The sequence below is a fragment of the Bactrocera oleae genome, chromosome 2, assembly GCF_042242935.1.
Source record: "Bactrocera oleae isolate idBacOlea1 chromosome 2, idBacOlea1, whole genome shotgun sequence".
In the NCBI taxonomy this organism is placed as follows: domain Eukaryota; kingdom Metazoa; phylum Arthropoda; class Insecta; order Diptera; family Tephritidae; genus Bactrocera; species Bactrocera oleae.
In genome coordinates this window covers 389,822-410,789 of record NC_091536.1, presented here as the reverse complement: position 1 = coordinate 410,789, position 20,968 = coordinate 389,822, and the positions used below count along the sequence as shown (strand labels likewise).

Below are 20,968 nucleotides of genomic sequence, written 5' to 3'. Positions count from 1 at the left end.
TTCAACTCGATAACTTTGTTGTTGCTATCACATGTAAATTTTTTGAAAAGAGATCAGAAAAATGACCAATCGAAGACAGCTAATATAACGTAACCGTATAATAATATACGATAGCACGGTTTACGTTTTATCTTGAAATGTATTACTTTTATACGCACATAAACAACAATATCACCCAAAACCTGAGCGTTCCTTCTGACATGGTTAAGAATGCTCAGCACTATACATACAAAAATATATACAAACTTATTGCTGTTTACACAGTTATACTCTAAATATAATAAAAATTAATGGAATAATATAAACATAGCCAAGTCAGTTTATCGTTTTTAGATCGTCGCGGATCCCGTCAAGCGCTAATTTACTGGCTAGCCAAATTTTATATGGAACATATTATATCTTAAAGATAGAACGGTCGCCAAACTATTTTAATTTACGGGAAAGGCCGAAAACAGTTTGGTATATATATATATCTCCACATATGTATATATAGATATATATACGTATATCGAAAAACATATTATATAAAGTGATTGCCTTTTATACTTACATTTGTGTATTTAAAACGCACTTTACTTTTCCAACAATATACCAAAGTGTTTCAAGCAAATTGAGAATTTAACAGAGAAAGACAATTTGGCTTGGGAAGCTCTAAACGCAAGATATGAAAACGAGAGAAGTTTGGTCGATAAGCAAATAACGATATTAATGAACTCAATTCAAAAGTAAACAAAAGAAGAAGAATTTATCAAACTTCAATCCACTGTTTCAAATTGTTTGTCGGTTTTATCGCCACAGAATATTCCCACAGACAGCTGGGACCCTATACTGGTAAACATATGCACCGCCGCATTACCAGAAAAATCATTATCTTTATGGGAGCAATCGCTCTCATTACGCAGAAAATGCCCCACGTGGTAACAAATGACAAAAAATAGTCAGAACGTTCAACGCGACCTAAATAGCAGATTCCACAGACCCAAATCCAGTAGCACCAAAAATTTGAATAGAAGCTTCTTCAAAAATCAAACGTGCACATCCGAACAGTGCAAACAATGCGAGAGATTCAAAAAATTGAATATTATCGACCGAAACAATTTTGTAAAAACAAAAAGAACTGCCTGTCACATGGGCATACACTTAAAAAGTGCAAAAGCAAATTTAATTGCGTTTATTGCCATAAACGGCATCATTCAATGCTTCATTACAGCACATTTTCCAGCTCATCCCCAAACAGCGCAAATGTGAAAAGAGCCACGGGTTTAGTTGCACCAGAAAATCCCGAAGTGCGAAATCCCGAAAATTACCAAAAAGCACCATACTGCTCAAAGGCATAAAAAACCCAAACGCTACACAGCGAAAATCAAAGTAGAATACTACTACCCATAGCAGTCGTCTCCATCGAACCAGGAGAACGGTTTAAGCTTAGCGCCTTAAAAAACCAAGAATCACAACGATCATTTATAGCGTCTAGAGCTCAAAATAGGCTACCACTGCCAACAAAACTGGTCAATTATGAAATCACGCGGATGGGCGGAAGAGTAGTTCAAAACTGAAATAAAATCTGCCCCAATTACCCTAACTTCCCCAAAGCGGATAAACGCATTCAAACAGAAGTTATTGTCTTACCGCAACTAACAAATATGCTTCCAAACTATCACATAAATAGCAAGCATTGGCAAAATGTTTCACACCTAAAGCTAGCAAATCCCAACTGCAACAACCCCACTCAAATAGATCTTCTATTAGGCAGCGATCTCATACCACAGATAATACTCGAAGGTATTGGGAAAATTTCAAACACACTTCTGGCACAAAATACTGTTTTTCGTTGGATCCTAGTTACGGAACCAGTTACCACTATGACAACTCAAGTTGAGGAAATCTCAAACGAATACCTCAATTACCAGTTGAGAAACATTTGGGACTTAGAAGAACTCCCCCCCATTTCAATTACAACCCCAGAAGATCAGTATTGGGAAGACCTTTACAAAGCCACAACTACTAGATCAGATAATGGTCGGTACGTCGTACGACTACTACTAAAACAACAATTTGACTATCACTATTGAGAGACTCAAAACCTATTGATAAAAGAAGTCCCCTCTTAGTTCTAAACCCATTCCTAGACATGAAAGATATTCTTCGTATGAATGGTCGGCTTTCCAATTTAAGCCTAACGTATAACGGACACCATCCCATAACTGTGTCAGAGAAGTCTTGACTTGCCACATTAATCCACAGTTATATCCCCGTACTAATGCTTCATGCAGAACATCGCCTCATGCAACATATGGTTCGCCAGGAATTTTATATTCCCCGACTTAAGCTCCAAATAAAGAAGTGCATTTTCATGTGCAAAATCTTCACTACGCATAAGCAAAAGATGCGAACACAGACTATGGCAGCAGTTCTCCCGGAACGCTACAACTTCGTTCTGCCTTTCTCCAGAGGTCGATTTTGCTGGGGCTTTTCAGATAGTACGCGTCCCAATACGTTAATTGGCAATTTATAGCGCCGAGCACTCCTCATATTAATTATAATTGAACCCGGTCTCAATTTAAGGCCCTCACAAACCCTCTCGGAAGATCCCTCCGACTTCCAGCCTTAACTGCAGAGCACTTTCTCAAAGGAGCCCCCATTCTGGCCACACCTGAGTCAGTCGTTGAGTCGAGTTCTAAATCACGATTTCAGCCGCCGATGGAAAGAAGAGTACATAATGGATCTTCATAAAAGATACTGTTGGAAGACTCCTGAAAAAGCAACAAAACTTATAGATTGTGTCATCATACATGATGATTGTCTACCCCCTTTGTCATATGAGAGTCGTTGTTCTTCGTACCCAAACCGAAACGCTGACCAGCTCGTGAAGCTGTGCTTTTTACCAACCGCACATAATAACGACAAAGCAAGCGATAAACTATAAACCGATAATAATCCCGAAATCATATTTAATAACCGATTCAATAAACCGACAAAAAAACGCAAAGACAATAAGTTGTAAGCTCGACAACAATCCGATAGTATATAATCTAACGGGTTGATCAATATGACGACCACTTCATCCCACAAAAAGTTTTAGAATGTCCATTTCAACATATATCTAACAACTTTATAAAACCCAATAACCTTTTCTACACAGATAACTATGGACGCATATGCACCTATTCCAACGCCTGCTATCCGGTCGGCTATCAATGTGTCGCGACCTAGCCTTACTCCAGCGCAACGAGCTGTAACTGGAACCGCTCCTCGAAGTGGCACGCGACCAACACCAAACATGTAACCGCAGAGCGTCAGGTGAATCATTGAAACATTTTCAGTGGTATGCAACCGATGCAACGGCAGCAGATTGTCCCGTCTCATGGGCATTGTCTCAATTGTTTGACAGCGGTGCCAAATATGCGGCTGGCTGCATCATACGTTGCTCCATCGCAACCCGAGATGCGACATCGGTCAGCCGCCTGCCGAAAACAACACACACCAATACATACAACTAGACACAACCACCGAAGGATACCAACATACACCACACACGATCTAACCACTCTCTCTGTCTAATCAACAAAAAGGATCGACGACTGGATGCGTCCCTTTTTTTCGATTGATCGCCGTCAGAAGTGAACCTGCGAATTGAACACTAAAAGTGCTATAATTCACTAAATAAATGTGCCACAAGGATTAAATTTCACAACCAGGCTTTAAGGAGCAAGTGTAAAAATTGGACAATGGGCGTGGCACTGCCCACCTTTTGGTTAAATCTTATATCTCAGGAACTACTTTACCAATTTCAACCACATTTGATTCTTCCTATCACCATGAAAATTGGCGAAATTAGATGACGACTACACCTACTTCTCATACAAAAATCTTTTAATTTCCATCTAATTCTTTCACTTTACGGTATACAAATCAAAAATCAATAAAGTTATCAGAGTAAAACTTTTCACTAATACATAGTGCCCTTAAGTTATTTCATCTTACCCTCCAAAATTGTCGAAATCTGACTATAATTATTCAGAGACCCTTATTTTTTCCGAACTTATCAGTAAATTTGTGAGGTCTAGTATTAAAATTCGGAGAATATTTTTTTGATGACAACATGCCTTTGTGCCAAAAATCGGGTCAATATTTCTTTTAGCCCCTTATAACACAAACAGTCACCGACATTATTCCCTTCCGTACTTACTGCCTGTATCAAACCAAATTTGTCAAAAGTTATGCCCGTAGTTGCAACGCAGAAATCAGTTGTTCTCTTTTGTTTTCATTTCACCAATGTTGCCATTGTTCTATTTGTATACACGATTTCACACATTTAGTTTTTTAGTTATAATTTTTCCATACCATCCCACGATTTCAGGTTTAAAATGGGTATGGTTGGATAGAGGAGATTCTCCAGATCAAGAATATAGATATATATAGAAATAGCCGCCGGAAACTTATAGTTTTCGAGTTATTGGGATTTTAAGTTGAAAAATGGGTTTCATGTTGACAAAAAATAAGTGTTGCCATATCTATCTATATATATATAAAAAAAGAAAGTGTGTGTGTGTATGTTCCGTGTAGGCTCCGAGACGGCAGGGCCGATTTCAATGAAACTTTGAGGAAATCTTTAGATTGACCTGACGAGTAACCCTGTAACAAAATATCTATAAGAAATGGATCACGACCGAATGGCTCAATCACGAAAAAGACTAGATTTAAAACTTGCGGCGTTCAACTACAATAAAGATGACGATTACAGAAATCACAAGGATGTAGTGATCGGTACAATGAACAAAGTTTGTTCACATTATGGTGCTTTGAAGGTCGCGAAAGAAAGGCCTGGAATGTGCTGTTCGAACGGTAAAATGGTTGTGTCACCAAGAGAAAGTTTGTAAGTATGCTCCTTATAAACTCCGAAACGGCTAAACCGATTTCAATAAAATTTTTCGGAGGAGCTTCAGGTTGACCAGCGAGTGATCCTGTAAGATTTGGTGGCGATCGAAAATTAAAAAAAATCTTTATTTTTTAATGTCAATGACATTTTCTTTTACTACTGATCTGTTATTGTTTTTATTACACAATTCTGTTGACATGTGCGTCGTGTATATTTATGTTATTTAATCAAACATATTAGAGTATAATGAATGATATTGAAGTATAAACAATATGACCATGTAATTTAACTAAAATTATCGCGAAGAGTAAGCCATGACTAACAGATGAACAAAATAATATTTACAATCGGATTAAGCTAATTGCCAGATAATTTCAGCCCTGTTTTAGACGGGAAAAAAATTAATTTGCAGTGTCTGGGAAACAAAATAAAATAATTACTTAAATCAAAACTGACTCTGTAATCGGGTTAGATTGACAGCAAAAAATGCAGAAATTAAAATTAAACAGCTAACTCAAATATAATTTAATTATACCTTAGCCACAGCAAGGCGTGGCAGGGATCTTCTAGTCTATAGTCTATTATAAATTTTTATATATTTATATTATGCAAACGAATTAAAATGGACAATAATAGAGGATTATACCCCAAATACATGAACCAAAATTATTTTCGTTAACTTCTCTTGATAAATCACGGTATTGGATCGGCCAAGGTTATTTTTTTTGAAGCCAATGCAGAAAGCAGTAGGACGTGAAAGGAATAAGGACCACCCCAGTGTTGGATCGGCAAGGGTTATTTTTTTGAAGCGCGGCCGAAGACCGCCAATGTAGCACAATTCCCACAACAGCCGGTTCTGCGATACTGGAATTGACCCGGATTTTATCCGGCCAAGGGCTGTTATTTCGACGATCTAACCCTGTTTGGATCGGTAAGTTTTAGATTAAGTTTGTCGTCATTGGAGCAACGCCTAGCAGCAGGGTTGCTCCGTATCCTCCTGACCAGTGCTGGCATCGAGTCCAACCCGGGCCCCGAGGTATTCTACTGCTGCGTATGCGCAAAAAGGCTCCATCCAAATTCCACCTCGGTTAGGTGCAATACATGCAATGGATGGAGCCATCTTAAAACCTTCTCGGGCCTTAAGACACACAGGGAGTGGACCACGAGTTACGTGGCCCCATGCTGTCAACGCAATAATGCGACATCTGCCTCAACGGCCGTGCAACCTGCACCATGTTCGAGCACTGCGCTGCCACTCCAGTCGAGTGGCCAAGTTAGGACCTCCACGGTCCTAAGGAGCTCACATAGACAGCATAACTCCCAATCTGACCAACCATCGTTCTTTGGCATTCCTGCCTGTCAAACGATCGTAGGGGAATGGAGCTGGCGGAACACATTGAAGATTCGACGTTCTGCACAATGAATGACGAAGCCCCCAACAGAATTATGGGCACCTGTAACAGCTCGCCAGATATTACCATCGCTAGTGGTGGTCTGATAAATAGTATAACCTGGCGACCTATGCTAACTCTTGCATCAGACCATCTGCCCATAATTATCTCGATCGAGAAACCTCCTGACTTTATTTCTATGGATAACCGCACCTATGTTAACTTTAACAAAGCTAACTGGGTCGGCTTCACAGAATTTACTGAGAGCACCTTCAACGCACTATCCATTCCTACGGACGTCATCGTTGGCGAGCGTCAATTCCGCAAGGTGATCGCTGCTGCTACAGCTCGCTTCATACCGACTGGAAGAATAGCGGAACTCCGCCCTAATTTCCCAGCCGAAGCAGCTGTATTAGCAAATGAGCGCGACACCCTTCGCCATGCCGATTCCTGTGATCCCCGAATAAGGGATCTCTATTTGGAGATTCGGCAAATGGTAAACCATCATAAGCGGACAAAATGGATAGAGCACCTGAAGTCCTGCAACCTCTCCACCGGTGTGAGTAAGCTTTGGACTACTGTCAAGGCCCTGTCAAATCCGAGGAAACATGACGATCGGGTTGAAATTCAATTCGATGGCCATGCCTCCTCGGACCCGAAGAAGTGCGCGAGCTACTTTAGCCGGCAGTTTATACTGCACCCTTCGACCGACAAGGCCAAACGATGTGTTACCCGACGGCTGCGCAAAATGCCAAAAGACTGCGCACCACTTACTTTCACCGATGGGGAGGTTCAGAGTGTCATCAAAAAGGCGAAATCGTCTAAATCCATCGGCCCTGACGGAATAAGCATGCTGATGTTAAAACATCTAGGCCCAACGGGAGTAAACTACCTCACCAAGGTCCTCAACCTGTCGATATCCACTCTTCAAATACCCGATGTGTGGAAAGTCGGAAGAGTGGTCCCACTGCTGAAACCTGGGAAACCCGCCAACAAAGGGGAGTCTTATCGCCCGATAACTCTCCTTTCCCCAGTAGTGAAGACACTTGAGGCCTTGTTACTCCCGTCATTCACCCACCACCTGAACCATCAGCATGGCTTCCGTAAAGTGCACAGTACCACCACAGCACTTAGCGTCATTAACGCCCAGATAGTTCATGGCCTGAACCAGAAGCCACCCTGCGAGAGGACGATCCTCGTAGCGTTGGACTTGTCAAAAGCTTTTGACACAGTCAATCACGCAACGCTACTTGAGGACCTGGAACAATCAACGCTCCCTCCAGGGCTGAAGCGGTGGACCATGAACTACCTGAGCGGTCAACACTCATCCGTACTATTTCGAGGTCAAAACTCCAAACTCAGGAAAATTAAACAGGGGGTTCCGCAGGGCGGTGTCCTCTCCCCGCTACTGTTTAATTTCTACATTTCAAAACTCCCCCAGCCACCAGCGGGAATTTCAATGACCTCGTACGCAGATGACTGTACGATATTTACGTCGGGCAATGGAATCGATGGCATGTGTTCAGAAGTAAACGGCTACCTCTCCGATCTTTCTCGCTTCTTTTCTGCAAGGAACTTAACACTCTCCCCCACTAAATCCACAGCGACCATCTTCGTCACTTTGGACAGTCTGTGCTCTTTCACTCCTCATACGACCGCGATAACTGCCAAAGTACAGAGCCGCAACAAAATCCTCAAGTCGCTTGCCGGCAGCTCATGGGGAATAGACAAAGAAACGTTGTTGGCAACATACAAGGCAATCGGCCGGCCGGTCCTCAATTATGCAGCCGCAATATGGTCGCCTGGATGCAGTGACACGCAGAATAAGAAGCTTCAGACTTGTCAGAACACTGCACTCCGGACTATCACGGGGTGCCTCTTGATGTCCCCAATCGAACACCTACATAGCGAGGCCCGTATGCTTCCGGTTAAGGAACATAACGAGCTCCTCTCCAAGCAGTTTCTGCTGGGATGTTTTCGCAGAAACCACCCCTGCAGACGCCTGCTTGCAGCGGAGCAGCCTCCTAGGCACATCAAGAGGTCCTTCCTTGACTACGTCGACGACATCAGACAGCACGCCGACTAGACTTCGGACGCAACTAACTTCAGACAGGCACTGACCGCCATTCACAGTGGAGCCATTAACACCTTCACCGACTACCTCTCAGTGAATGGCGTAATACGAGTCAAACCACCACCCATTGCGGACACAGAGCTCGAGTTGCCTCGCGAATCTAGAGTGACCCTCGCGCAACTTCGTTCTGGATACTGTAGCAGGTTAAACTCCTACCTATCCAGAATAGACCCTGACATACCAAACACATGTCCTGCATGCAATGAGTCTCCGCATGACACTAACCACCTCTTTGCATGCCCAACAAACCCCACTCATCTAACACCCCTCTCCCTATGGTCCGACCACGTCGAAACAGCTCGTTTCCTGGGCCTTCCGTTAGATGACCTCGACGACAACGAATCTAGAATTTATCACCCAAACGGGGATTAGATAATCGTTATAACAACAACAACCGCCAATGTAGCCGTTTCCACCACAGCCGGGTCTACGTAACCGGAACGGACCCGGATTTATTCCGGCCAAGGACTGTCAACTCGGTAGAATTCTGCCGCTACAACAACAACAACAACCGCCAATGTAGGAAGAAGTAGGACGCGAAGGAATAACGACCACCCTAGTGTTACTTTGCTCATTTTGTTTACATTGTTTTATCCGTATTATATGTGTAATTACCTGCTTTCATGCTCGGTGGGTGGATTAGTTTTCAATTCTTGTAGCTTTGCAAACATGCTTTTCCACATTCTTTCCTCATCCATATTATATTTTATGAAATTCCAGCAATTTCTTGGAGTTTAAAGATAACAAGTTATAATGGCCAAATATGACTCAAAGCAAGTTATTTACACAAAACATATGTTAATGTCTGCCAGTTCTACTAACTTAGCCATCGTTTAGACTTACGGTCAAATTTAAATTGATATTTTGGTTAGCAATGTACAGATATTAATAAGCAGAGATGGAATTTCACATTTTTAACCGCGCTAAGTTTCGTCAAAAATATGTACGAATATGTAGTCCTGCGTTGAGGAACCTAAACTATACATATATACCTCGAAATTAAAAATATTATAAAACATTTTCTATACAAAAGACATTTTTTTCGAACAATTCATTAACGCGAAAAATCAGTTAACGTATTTTTAATACGTACATACATATATAATAATTTGATTTCCTCATACATATTGTGTATTACTCTTTCTGCGAATGGCAGGCACCTTGCCGTGGTGCAGGGGCTTAAATCTTAAGGCATTCTCGGCACCTCCTAACCGGTGTGAGCGGTGCTGCTTGGCACATCTCGCACGCGTTGTCAGAGACGTACGGCAACCAAGAGCTGCCACCTCCTCATCCAGGGTGTTATGCGACCCCCGTGCCCTTTGGATGATTTGCAGCCTGGAGGTTAGTTCGGCTGTATTTTAACGGACCCTTTCCAACACTGGGCCCCATTGGGAAGTAACGGTGGTCTTGCCACGTCAAGGGCCTCTGGCGCGGCAGAGCTTTGTTTTTCCTTTTTGAAACGCTGACCCGTCGACTCTACACGTTGAGCCAAGAGTCGTATGAACAAGATGGAAACTAAGCCAAACCAAACCACAAGAACAACCACAACATCTACGACAAGCCAACAACCACGGCAAATGACTAAATACAATGGCAAAAACAACAGCACCGTTGTAGGTAAGGGGTGTTTAGGAGCTAAGCGAAAGTTTAGAAAGGAAGGGTATGTGCGGTGCCAGCCTTATGCGGTACCTGAGGCAACTTCAGAAAGGAAAAACTCCTACTCTTGAGTCAACGTCCGGTCAACGCAAGTCAGACCTCTAGGCGGGGAAGCTACAAGGCTAAGGGACAACAATGCATCGGCGGCCGTAGGCCATAACTCCGTCCCGCATCCCCCCGAGCAGTGGAGATCTGCGGATGCTCTTAAAGGTATACGAATGGCTGTGCTGCATCTCATCAGGCGGAGACGCTGGGGTCGAAGCAGATCACCGTGCTCCAAGATCTCCTCTGGGAGAAGATATTCAGAGGGTCTAGGTACGAAGCATCCTTCCAAGGAGTGTGCTTTAAAAGAAACATGCTGCAGGTGCACTCCTAGAATGAAAGATCTGCTAACTGGCTGAGGGAGATCGCTCTCAATCTGGTGGCTGGAAAGGCCCGTCTGCGCAAAGAAGGGAGATGCCAGTCAAATGCTTTTGTGAAATTTTGTGTTTGATGGATAGCTTGGTGGACGTAAGCGAAAGTAACTTCTAATAATGTCTCTTCTGGGGGACATCAACAGTTTCACAATTGGAAACATGCGCATTGCGAAATCTCTTTCTCTCTCATTCTTGGGTATAATTAGTGCATTAAGTTGTGTACCAGTATTTACGACTTGACTGGTATTCTTAATCTCAGCAACAAAACCTTCTCTTAAGATACTTCTTGGTTTACTGAACTAAATTTGATCGCAACACTACAACTAGGTATGATTTACTCAGAAATTGTTGCGTTAATACTCTTTAACAATGATGGCAGTCATTTAGTCTGAATTACTTTATAATTGTCCAAGTAATTCTCTGTCCAAAACCGCATTTCCATAGTTATCTTGTTTTTGTTGAAATTAATATAAGTAGATTGTTTTGATATTTTGTAAGCAACATAATCACGTAAAAGTAAAAAAAATCAATTTCTAATAAATTTCGTAAATACTGTGTTTCAAAATCAAGATTTTATTATTATTATTATTGGTAATTATACTTTTGACTGCGTCATAGAATATTTAATGTTTGTTATCGACATATTTTTTTTATTCAGATTTTATATACTTCTCTAAATAACAAAATGTAACCGCTGATGGATGATTTAGCGAAATCGTGAATTTTGAGCTTTCAAACTGAACATGTGTTTCAGCAAGTGCACTATCTATTTTCGGGCTCTTTACAGTACAAAGTTTGTTCACACAAAAATATTATATTTATAATTTTTTATTCAGGTTATTGGTTTCATTGAAATTACTAGGTATGTATTTAATTTAAAAAATGTCTTCGTGATCTGTACTTATATGTTTTAGTGCTTAATCGCACTTTTTTACCGCCCTTTGTAATAAAGTATTTTAGCATATGTAACCCAATTTTCTGTGGAATAAAAGTTGCTAGCTAGCTTTTGTTTTGTTTGTGAATATGATTATTGTGTATGTCAAGTTGAAAAATTAACTGCAGATTTGATCCCGAATAAGGGATCTCAATTTGGAGATTCGGCAAATGGTAAATCAACATAAGCGGACAAAATCAATCTCTCCAACGGTGTGAGTAAGCTTTGGACTACTGTCAAGGCCTTGTCTAATCCGAGGAGATATGACGACCGGGTTGAAATTCAATTCGATGGCTACGCCTCCTTTGACCCGCAGAAGTGCCACTTACTTTCACCGATGGGGAGGTTCAGAGTGTCATCAAAAAGGCCAAATCGTCTAAACCCATTGGCCCTGACGGAATAAGCATGCTGATGCTAAAACATCTAGGCTAGACGAGAGTAAGTTACCTCACCAAGGTCCTCAACTTGTCGATGTCCACTCTTCAAATACCCGATATGTGGAAAGTCGGAAAGTGGTCCCCTACTGAAACCTGGGAAACCCGCCAACAAGTTTTATCGTCCGATAACTCTCATTTCCCCAGTAGTGAAGACACTTGAGGCCTTGCTACTCCTGACATTCACTCACCACCTGAGTATAGCAGACCATCAGCATGGCTTCTGAAAAGTGCACACTATCACCACAGCACTTAGCGTCGTGAACGCCCAGATAGTTCATGGAATAAACCAGAAGCCACCTTGCGAGAGAACGATCCTTGTAGCGTTGGACTTTTCAAAAGCTTTTGACAGTCACAGTCAATCACACAACGCTACTTAAGGACCTAGAACAATCAACGCTCCCTCCAGGGCGGTGGACTATGAACTACCTGAGCAGGCGGCATTCATCCGTACTGTTTTGAGGTCAAAACTCCCGATGACAACCAAACTATAACTTATCATCCAAACGGGGACTAGATAACCGCTACAACAACAGCGATAATACTGCCATTCTCCAGAAATTAAAAAATTTTGCGTAATTTTGCACAGAATGGCTTTTGGGTATAATGTAAACGGAGATGCTTTTCGCATATATGTATGCTTAGGAAACTGTAGAAATCTTTGTAGCACCTTGGCTCTACTTGCCTCCATCGATTCGTAAAGTTTTAAAACATTTAATATTATTGAAAATGTTTCGTTACCAATAAGAATGATGTCAAAAGATACGGTTGAAGCAAGACCCAAAGACTTACGCAATTATATGCTGAATCACACTCCGAAAAACTCGAGACTGCATACCATGGAAGACTTAATCGAACCCTTTCATAACCCAAATTCTAAAAGTATCTCGAAGTACTGTAAAAAACATACATGTTGATGATGAGGTTAAGCATCTTCTTTAATATTTCCAAAAGCTGTGACTGGGAATAGTTTTTAAATAGCATAAATATATAAGAATTTGTTACGTTACACTTCAAAATTGTTATATTTCGAAATGTTTCACAAAGCGCCGTCAGATTGCCGATTTCTCAAAGTGTGCGCTGAGTAGATCTGTTCGCTTTCAATTGAAGGATTTGAAAACTTTTTGTGACTGTCACGTATTGAATTGCAAAATTGTCTCTAATTTAAAATCTCAAATTAAGAGAAATGTGACTCTATTAAATTACCGAATCTTACATGCAGACTTACCAATATAAGGCACGTTTATGTCGTGTATGACCACTTTAACGATAGCTAGCTTGTAGGGTTGCCTGTCTAGTAAGGTTTTATGAGTGAGAACACCTTATTTTTAGGGAACTTCTCCTCTGGCAGCTCTGTTTACTGGCGAGTTACTTTGTGTTGTATCGCTTTTATTGGTTGAAATATGACCAATCCGAATAGACCATCTGTTAAATTGTTTGATTCTTTTTCTCATCTGTCGAAACCGTGTATGAAAGAGATAAGGGTAGCATATAATTTTACCGGCATTAGCTTGAACGGAGCATTTATTTCAGTTCTACTCTGATTATACCGAAGTGAATTTGAGTGCTGTTGGATAAATAACGTCTAAGAATGTATTCGTGGATAATTAAAATATTACCCATATTATTATATACATCTGAGATTGTAAAGTCTGAAATATATTTAGAAGATAATTTTAAAGATGGTAATGTTCTTTGTATGTACACACATAAATTAGATTTATTGATTTGGAGATGTAATTTATTTTAGATACTTGGGAGAATTTATGGATATATAGTAAACATCCTGGCAAGGAGTTCGGCAAATTTGTAAGAAGTTCTGGCAGATTTTATAGAGATGAAAATGTTGATAAGGGTAAGCAAAATACCAAATATTGTTTGTATGTTAAGAATTTTATTGTTATACTAGTTAATGTCTTATTAAATCTGTAAATATGATGGAAAACTTAAGTATACCGTCCCAGGCTTTCGGGGATAAAATGGATAGAGGAGATCCTCCAGATCATGAAATTTTAAACGTAAATATCTCGAAAACTATAAGTTTTACGCGGCTATATCTATATATATTCTTGATCTGCAGGATATTTTCTATCCGCCCATACCCATTTTATCTCCGAAAGCCTGGGTCGGTATACTAAAGCGGACACGTATATTGTGCCGTATTATGTGTAGCCAAAATACTATGCCTGTAGGCCTGACAGCTTCTACAATAGTCGTTGTAAGGTACACCTAGCCTGCTGACATGCCTACCAATTAGACAGTGACCTGTTAGTACTCCAATCAGAGTTCTTATGTCATTCCTTTTGAATTTTAATAGTCGGTTTGTGCGACTCACGCTCCATTCCTGCCACGTTAGTCTGCTAGTTGAGCAAGTTATTGATTGCCTCCACCGAGACTCAGATTTGTAGCATGTTCGCTGATTAAGTGTTTGCAAGTTTGCCAGAGGCATAAAAATTCCCTCTTTTTCAGGGGTTAATTGTAAAGTGGTACCTGTTCTGGCTAGTTCATCTGCTTCACAGTTACCAGGGATATCACTATGCCATGGGACCCATTGCGGGTTTATCGTAAAGTAGGATGTTAGATTCTCTTAATAGATCAAGACATTATTTCACTATCTTTGATGAGACCATAGGAGACTTGAGTGATTTCAAGGCTGCTTGGCTATGCGTATATATATATATATGCTCCTCGTGGTAAGCACACTTTTTGTCCATACCACAAGGCTTTCTTTGATTGCTGTGATCTCCGCCTATCTTCACCCTAGCATCCAAGTTTTGTTTCCATGAAAGCTTCCTGTCTAAGGTTAGTCCTAAGTAGCTTGCCTTATCTCCAACAATTAGTCTGCTACCATTTAATACTGGCACCGTCACTACTGGAGTAATATGTTTCCTGGTGATTAATACTAGCTCTGTTCTACGGAATAACGATATTCACTTATCAAATTGAGTGCATATTACGGAATGTTATTTTAAAAGTAATTGGTATCAATATTTTATGTAGTGCAAAATATATATCAAAACGTATTTAACGAATGCCTACTTCAATTTCATTGCTCGGAGCTGTATATTGTTGTCGCAGACTTTGGTTTTTGAAATATTTGCATTTAAAGTTCAAAAAATGACATATTTAAAGAGCTTTATAATGAATTTTATACTTATATTTTTAACTTCTATATCAACAAAAACTTCGCTATTTCATTTTTACACATTTAGTTTATATTGAATAGTCCAAAAATAACAATAATGAATTTTTTTTAATTAGGTGAACTTTCTCTATCCGCACATACCCATTTTACCCCGGATGTTGGGATGCTATTTTAAATCCCAGCCCAATTGTGCAACTGATTTACCTTAAAATCGTGTTTTTTTTTAATTATATAAAATTTTACATCCTATGATATTAACAACTATTTTATATGGACTAAGGCCTAATAACAAAATATACTTGACGTTTTTAGTGTTGTTGTTGTAACGGTTATCTAGTGCCCGCTTGGATGGTAAGGTTGTCGTCGAGGTCATCTAACGGAAGACCCAAGAAACGGGCTGTTTCGACGGGGTCGGACCATAGGGAAAAGGGTGTTAGATGAGTTGGGTTTGTTGGGCATACAAAGGGGTGGTTAGTATCATGCGGGGCCTCATTGCACGCAGGACATATGTGACGTTTTTAGTCAACAATAAGGCCGAAAACCCTAATATAGGAAAAAAAGAGAAAAGTTTCAAAAAGAAAACAAGGAGAAAGTGCATGTTTTTTTGGATAAAGCTACATGATTCTAAATTATAGCAATCCATGGTTCCTTCAAGTATACCATTACATCTTTTTTCTGTGGTGTAGAACACAAATTATGCCAGTACCGACTGACACTGAAGAGCGAGCAATAGTACTAGAAGTAAAGGCAAATCCAATTTCAAGCAATGTTCAAAAATCAATAAATATAGCAAAGATATCGGGTAAACCCATAATTGACAATACAATCAGAAAAATATTGCACAGAAGCGGCCTGCATGGACGAGTACCACTCAAAAAGCCCTACATAATACTAATTCAAATGTTAATTCAATTATTTTTGTAATGCATTATCTGCAACCCCGTAAATTAGTTATTATACATAACCCTTTCAAAATATTCAAAAATTCATATTGTTAAATTTAATTATCGATATTATCAAATAATTATACAATACTTATCACATACGTATCGTTATTTCTTAAAAAGCAAAAGTAAAAAATTATGTTATACTACAAGTAATTCTATTATTACTATATTCACTTATTCATTACAAAATACTAGTTGTTACACATGTTTATAACAAGATAATTTTTTAGGTTTGCAAACATCTCAAGATGCTCGATTCTATGCAGTATCGAGAAAATTTGAACCATTCAGTAACGACAATAAAAATTTAATTATTCAATTTTCTGTGAAGCATGAGCAAAATATTGACTGCGGAGGAGGTTATGTAAAAATTTTCGACTGTTCTTTGGATCAAACTGATATGCATGGAGAATCCCCATATGAAATAATGTTTGGACCAGATATTTGCGGTCCAGGAACAAAAAAAGTTCACGTTATCTTTAGTTATAAAGGCAAAAATCACCTTATTAATAAAGACATACGGTGCAAAGATGATGTTTATACTCATTTCTACACACTTATTGTAAAACCAGACAACACATATGAAGTGTTGATTGATAACGAAAAAATTGAGTCCGGGAACCTTGAAAATGACTGGGAATTCCTTCCTCCAAAGAAGATTAAGGATCCGAATGCCAAAAAACCAGAAGATTGGGATGACAAAGTATGTTATATTTTTAATATTTATTACATTTTTATTTTTTAATAAAACTATTACATACAAGCCAACAATTCCGGATCCAGAGGATACCAAACCTTCAGATTGGGACAAACCAGAATATATTCCTGATCCAGATGCTTCTAAGCCTGAGGATTGGGATGATGAAATGGATGGCGAATGGGAGCCACCCATGGTAGATAATCCAGATTACAAAGGAGAATGGCAGCCTAGGCAGTTGGATAATCCAGATTATAAAGGCGCATGGGAGCATCCAGAAATTGAGAATCCAGAATATGTACCAGACGACAATTTGTATTTAAGGAAAGAACTCTGCATAATTGGATTTGATTTATGGCAAGTGAAGTCAGGAACAGTTTTTGACAACGTACTTATAACTGATGACATCGAAGAAGCTTTCAAGAAGGCATCGGCAGTTAAAGATATACAGTCTGGAGAAAAAAAAATGAAAGAAGTCCAAGATGAAGAGCAACGAAAGAAGGATGAAGAAGAAGCAAAAAAGAATGCGGATAAAGAGGAAGATGATGAAAAAGATGAAGATGAAACAGACGAGGCGCTGTTAAATGATCATGATGAACTATAAATAATAAAATTATTATTTACGATTTTTACAAATATATTTAAAAAGACTTGATATTTATTATTTTGAAATTACTATTGTTCTTTTGCGGATAAGAGTTACGGCTTAAGAGTGTACACACTCTCGTTATTTACCTTAAAACATTTTGAAAAATCAAATAAATATTAAAAACTTGAAGTAGTAGATAATACAATAGAAAGCATAGTAATCTTTACGTCACATTTGTGAAATATAAGGTGTAGAGTCATTGTTTCTGAACTGTTTGATGTTTGTCTAGAAAACATTGTAGTAGTTTTTTATTTTTATTTTTGTGAACATGCTACAGCTTATGGTTTCACTATTTTACCAAACCAACCCGAACCAACTATACTTTAACTTTAATTCCCTTATTACGGTTTTCCAAACAACCCAATTTTTGATACCCGTATCTGCTATGAACCGTTTAGCAGAGAGGGCGTTCTGTATCAACAAATGGTAGTTAGAAGGGGCAAGGTCTGGGATATAAGGAGGGGGAGGTAAATCTTATCAAACTATTTTCCAAGTAGATTTTAACGGGTCTTGCACCAGGTTTTAGAAGCTCATAATAGAGAATGACCTGATCTCACCGATTACGGAGCATTATCTTAATGTCAATATCAATATATTCGTCTTTTCGGAGGACGTGGCTGGTTCTTCATATTTGAGTGAAAAATGATTGATACAGAAAAAACAAGGAATGCGAAAGACTAAAGAAGGCAGTCGACTCGAAAACGCAGTTTACGTTATGCCAAAAGTTTGTGCATATATTTGTCGTACGGAATTTTGTAAAAACAGAAAAATTACGGGAAATTTAAAAGTATAAGTCGGCCAAAGATTCTAACCACGCGTGAAACCCGTGCTATTTCATAAATGGCATCGAGCTCTATGAAACAATTCCCACAACAGCCGGTTCTACGTTACCGGAATTGACCCGGATTTTATCCGGCCAAGGGCTGTTATTTCGGCGATCTAACCCTGTTTGGATCGGTAAGTTCTAGGTCAAGTTTGTCGTCATTGGAGCAACGCCTAGCAGCAGGGCATCGAGTCCAACCCGGGCCCCGAGAAATTTTACTGCTGCGTTTGCGCTAGAAGGTTCCATCCAAACCCCACCTCGGTTAGGTGAAATACATGCAATGGATGGAGCCATCTTAAGACCTGTTCAGGCCTTAAGCCACATAGGGAGCGGACCACGAGTTACGTGGCCCCATGCTGTCAACGCAATACTGCGACATCTGCCTCAACGGCTGTGTAACCTGAGCCATGTGCGCGCACTGGGCCGCCACTCCAGTCGAGTGGCCAAGATAGGACCTCCCCGGCCCTAAGGAGCTCACACAGACAGCATGACTCCCAGTCTGACCAAATAATGAACCGAAATATTTTATATATACATCCCCCCAGTTACATGTTGCCCAATAGGATATCACCCGAACATAGATGCGCTACTTTGTGGTGAAAACCGTTTGGTGCGACTTTAACGCGCATCACGATCTTGTCTGTCAAACGATCGTAGGGGAATGGAGCTGGCGGAACACATTGAAGATTCGACGTTCTGCACAATGAATGACGAAGCCCCCAACAGAATTATGGGCACCTGTAACAGCTCGCCAGATATTACCATCAATAGCGGTGGTCTGATAAATAGTATAACCTGGCGACCTATGCTAACTCTCGCATCAGACCATCTGCCCATAATTATCTCGATCAAGAAACCTCCTGGCGATTCGGCAAATGGTGAACCATCATAAGCGGACAAAATGGATAGAGCACCTGAAGTCCTGTAATCTCTCCACCGGTGTGAGCAAGCTTTGGAATACTGTCAAGGCCTTGTCTAATCCGAGGGAACATGACGACCGGGTTGAAATTCAATTCGATGGCCATGCCTCCTCGGACTCGAAGTAGTGCGCGAGCTATTTTAGCCGGCAGTTTACACTGCACCCTTCGACTGACAAGGCAAACGATGTGTTACCCGACGACTGCGTAAAATGCTAAAAGACTGCGCACCACTTACTTTCACAGATGGGGAGGTTCAGAGTGCCATCACAAAGGCCAAATCGTCCAAATCCATTGGCACTGACGGAAGAAGCATGCTGATGCTAAAACATCTAGGCTCGACGGGAGTAAGCTAACTCACCAAGGTCCTCAACTTGTCGATGGCCACTCTTCAAATTCCCGATGTGTGGAAAGTCGGAAGAGTGGTTCCACTACTAAAGCCTGGGAAACCCGCCAACAAAGGGGAGTTGTTGTTGTTGTTATAGCGGCAGAATTCTACCGAGTTGACAGTCCTTGGCCGGAATAAATCCGGGTCCGTTCCGGTTACGTAGACCCGACTGTCGTGGGAACGGAACAAAGGGGAGTCTTATCGTCTCTCCTTTCCCCAATAGTGAAGACACTTGAGACCTTGTTACTTCCGACGTTCACTCACCACCTTAGTCTAGCAGAACATCAGCATGGCTTCCGGAAAGTGCACAGCACTTAGCGTCATAAACGCCCAGATAGTTCATGGAATAAACCAGAAGCCACCCTGCGAGAGGACGATCCTCGTGGCGTTAGTTAGTCAACCACACAACGCTACTCGAGGACATCGAACAATCTACGCTCCCTTCAGGGCTGAAGCGGTGAACCATGAACTACCTGAGCGGTCGGCATTCATCCGTACTGTTTCGAGGTCAAAACTCCAAACTGAGAAGAATTAAACAGGGGGTTCCGCAGGGTGGGGTCCTCTCCCCTTTACTATTTAATTTCTACATCTCGAAACTCCCTCAACCACCAGAGGGATTTTCCGTGACCTCGTACGCTGATGACTGAACGATATTGACGTCGGGCAATGGAATCGATGGCATGTGCTCTCTGATCTTTCTTGCTTCTTATCTGCAAGGAGTCTGACACTCTCTCCCACTAAATCCACAGCGACCATATTTACGAACTGGACGAAGGAGTACAGATTGGATCTAAACATTTCAGTCGATTGCACCGAAATTCCGACGGTAAACAGGCCTGAAATTTTAGGCGTTACACTAGACAGTCTTTGCTCCTTCACTCCTCACACGACCGCGATAAATGCCAAAGTACAGAGCCGCAACAAAATCCTCAAATCGCTTGCCGGCAGCTCTTGGGGAAAAAACAAAGAAACGTTGCTGGCGACATACAAGGCAATCAGCCGGCCGGTCCTAAATTATGCAGCCCCAATATGGTCGCCTGGAGGTAGTACCACGCAGGCGAAGAAGCTCCAGACCTGTCAGAACACTGCACGCCGGACTGTCAGGGGATGCCTCTTGATGTCCCCAATCGAACATCTACACAGTGAGGCCCGTATGCTTCCGGTTGAGGAACATAACGATCTCCTCTCCAAGCAGTTTCTGCTGGGATGTTTTCTTAGAAACCACCCCTGCAGTCGCCTGCTTGTAGCGGAGCCGCCTCCTAGGAATATCAAGAGGTCTTTCCTTGATTACGTTGACGAAGACCGGACTTCGGACGCAACGAACTTCAGACAGGCACTGACCGCCATTCACAGTGGAGCCATCAACACCTTCACCGACTCCCTCTCAGTGAATGGCGTATTACGAGTCAAACCACCACCCATAGCAGACGTAGAGCTCGAATTGCCGCGCGAAACCAGAGTGACCCTCGCGCAACTTCGTTCTGGATATTGTAGCAGGTTAAGCTCCTACTTATCCAGAATAGACCCCTACATACCAAACACATGTCCTGCGTGCAAT

General features: G+C 40.9%; 2 protein-coding genes across 2 annotated transcripts in view; one reads left to right on the top strand and one right to left on the bottom strand.

Moving 5' to 3' along the window:
• Nucleotides 1–9,221, bottom strand: part of stac (C2 and C2B_Munc13-like domain-containing protein staccato) — a 51,594-nt gene extending 42,373 nt beyond the window's left edge. Inside the window, exon 1 of the mRNA XM_070106051.1 lies at nucleotides 9,020–9,221. Within this exon, the coding sequence (XP_069962152.1) occupies nucleotides 9,020–9,102 (83 nt within the window). The 5' untranslated portion in view covers nucleotides 9,103–9,221. The remainder of the gene's footprint in view (nucleotides 1–9,019) is intronic.
• A 4,106-nt stretch (nucleotides 9,222–13,327) lies between these two features.
• Nucleotides 13,328–17,305, top strand: Calr (calreticulin). The gene is made up of 4 exons (XM_014243268.3): nucleotides 13,328–13,529; nucleotides 13,595–13,699; nucleotides 16,167–16,639; nucleotides 16,701–17,305. The coding sequence occupies exons 1-4, from the start codon at nucleotides 13,436–13,438 to the stop codon at nucleotides 17,235–17,237; spliced, it is 1,209 nt and encodes a 402-aa protein (XP_014098743.1). The 5' UTR covers nucleotides 13,328–13,435; the 3' UTR covers nucleotides 17,238–17,305.
• The last annotated feature ends 3,663 nt before the right edge of the window (nucleotides 17,306–20,968 follow it).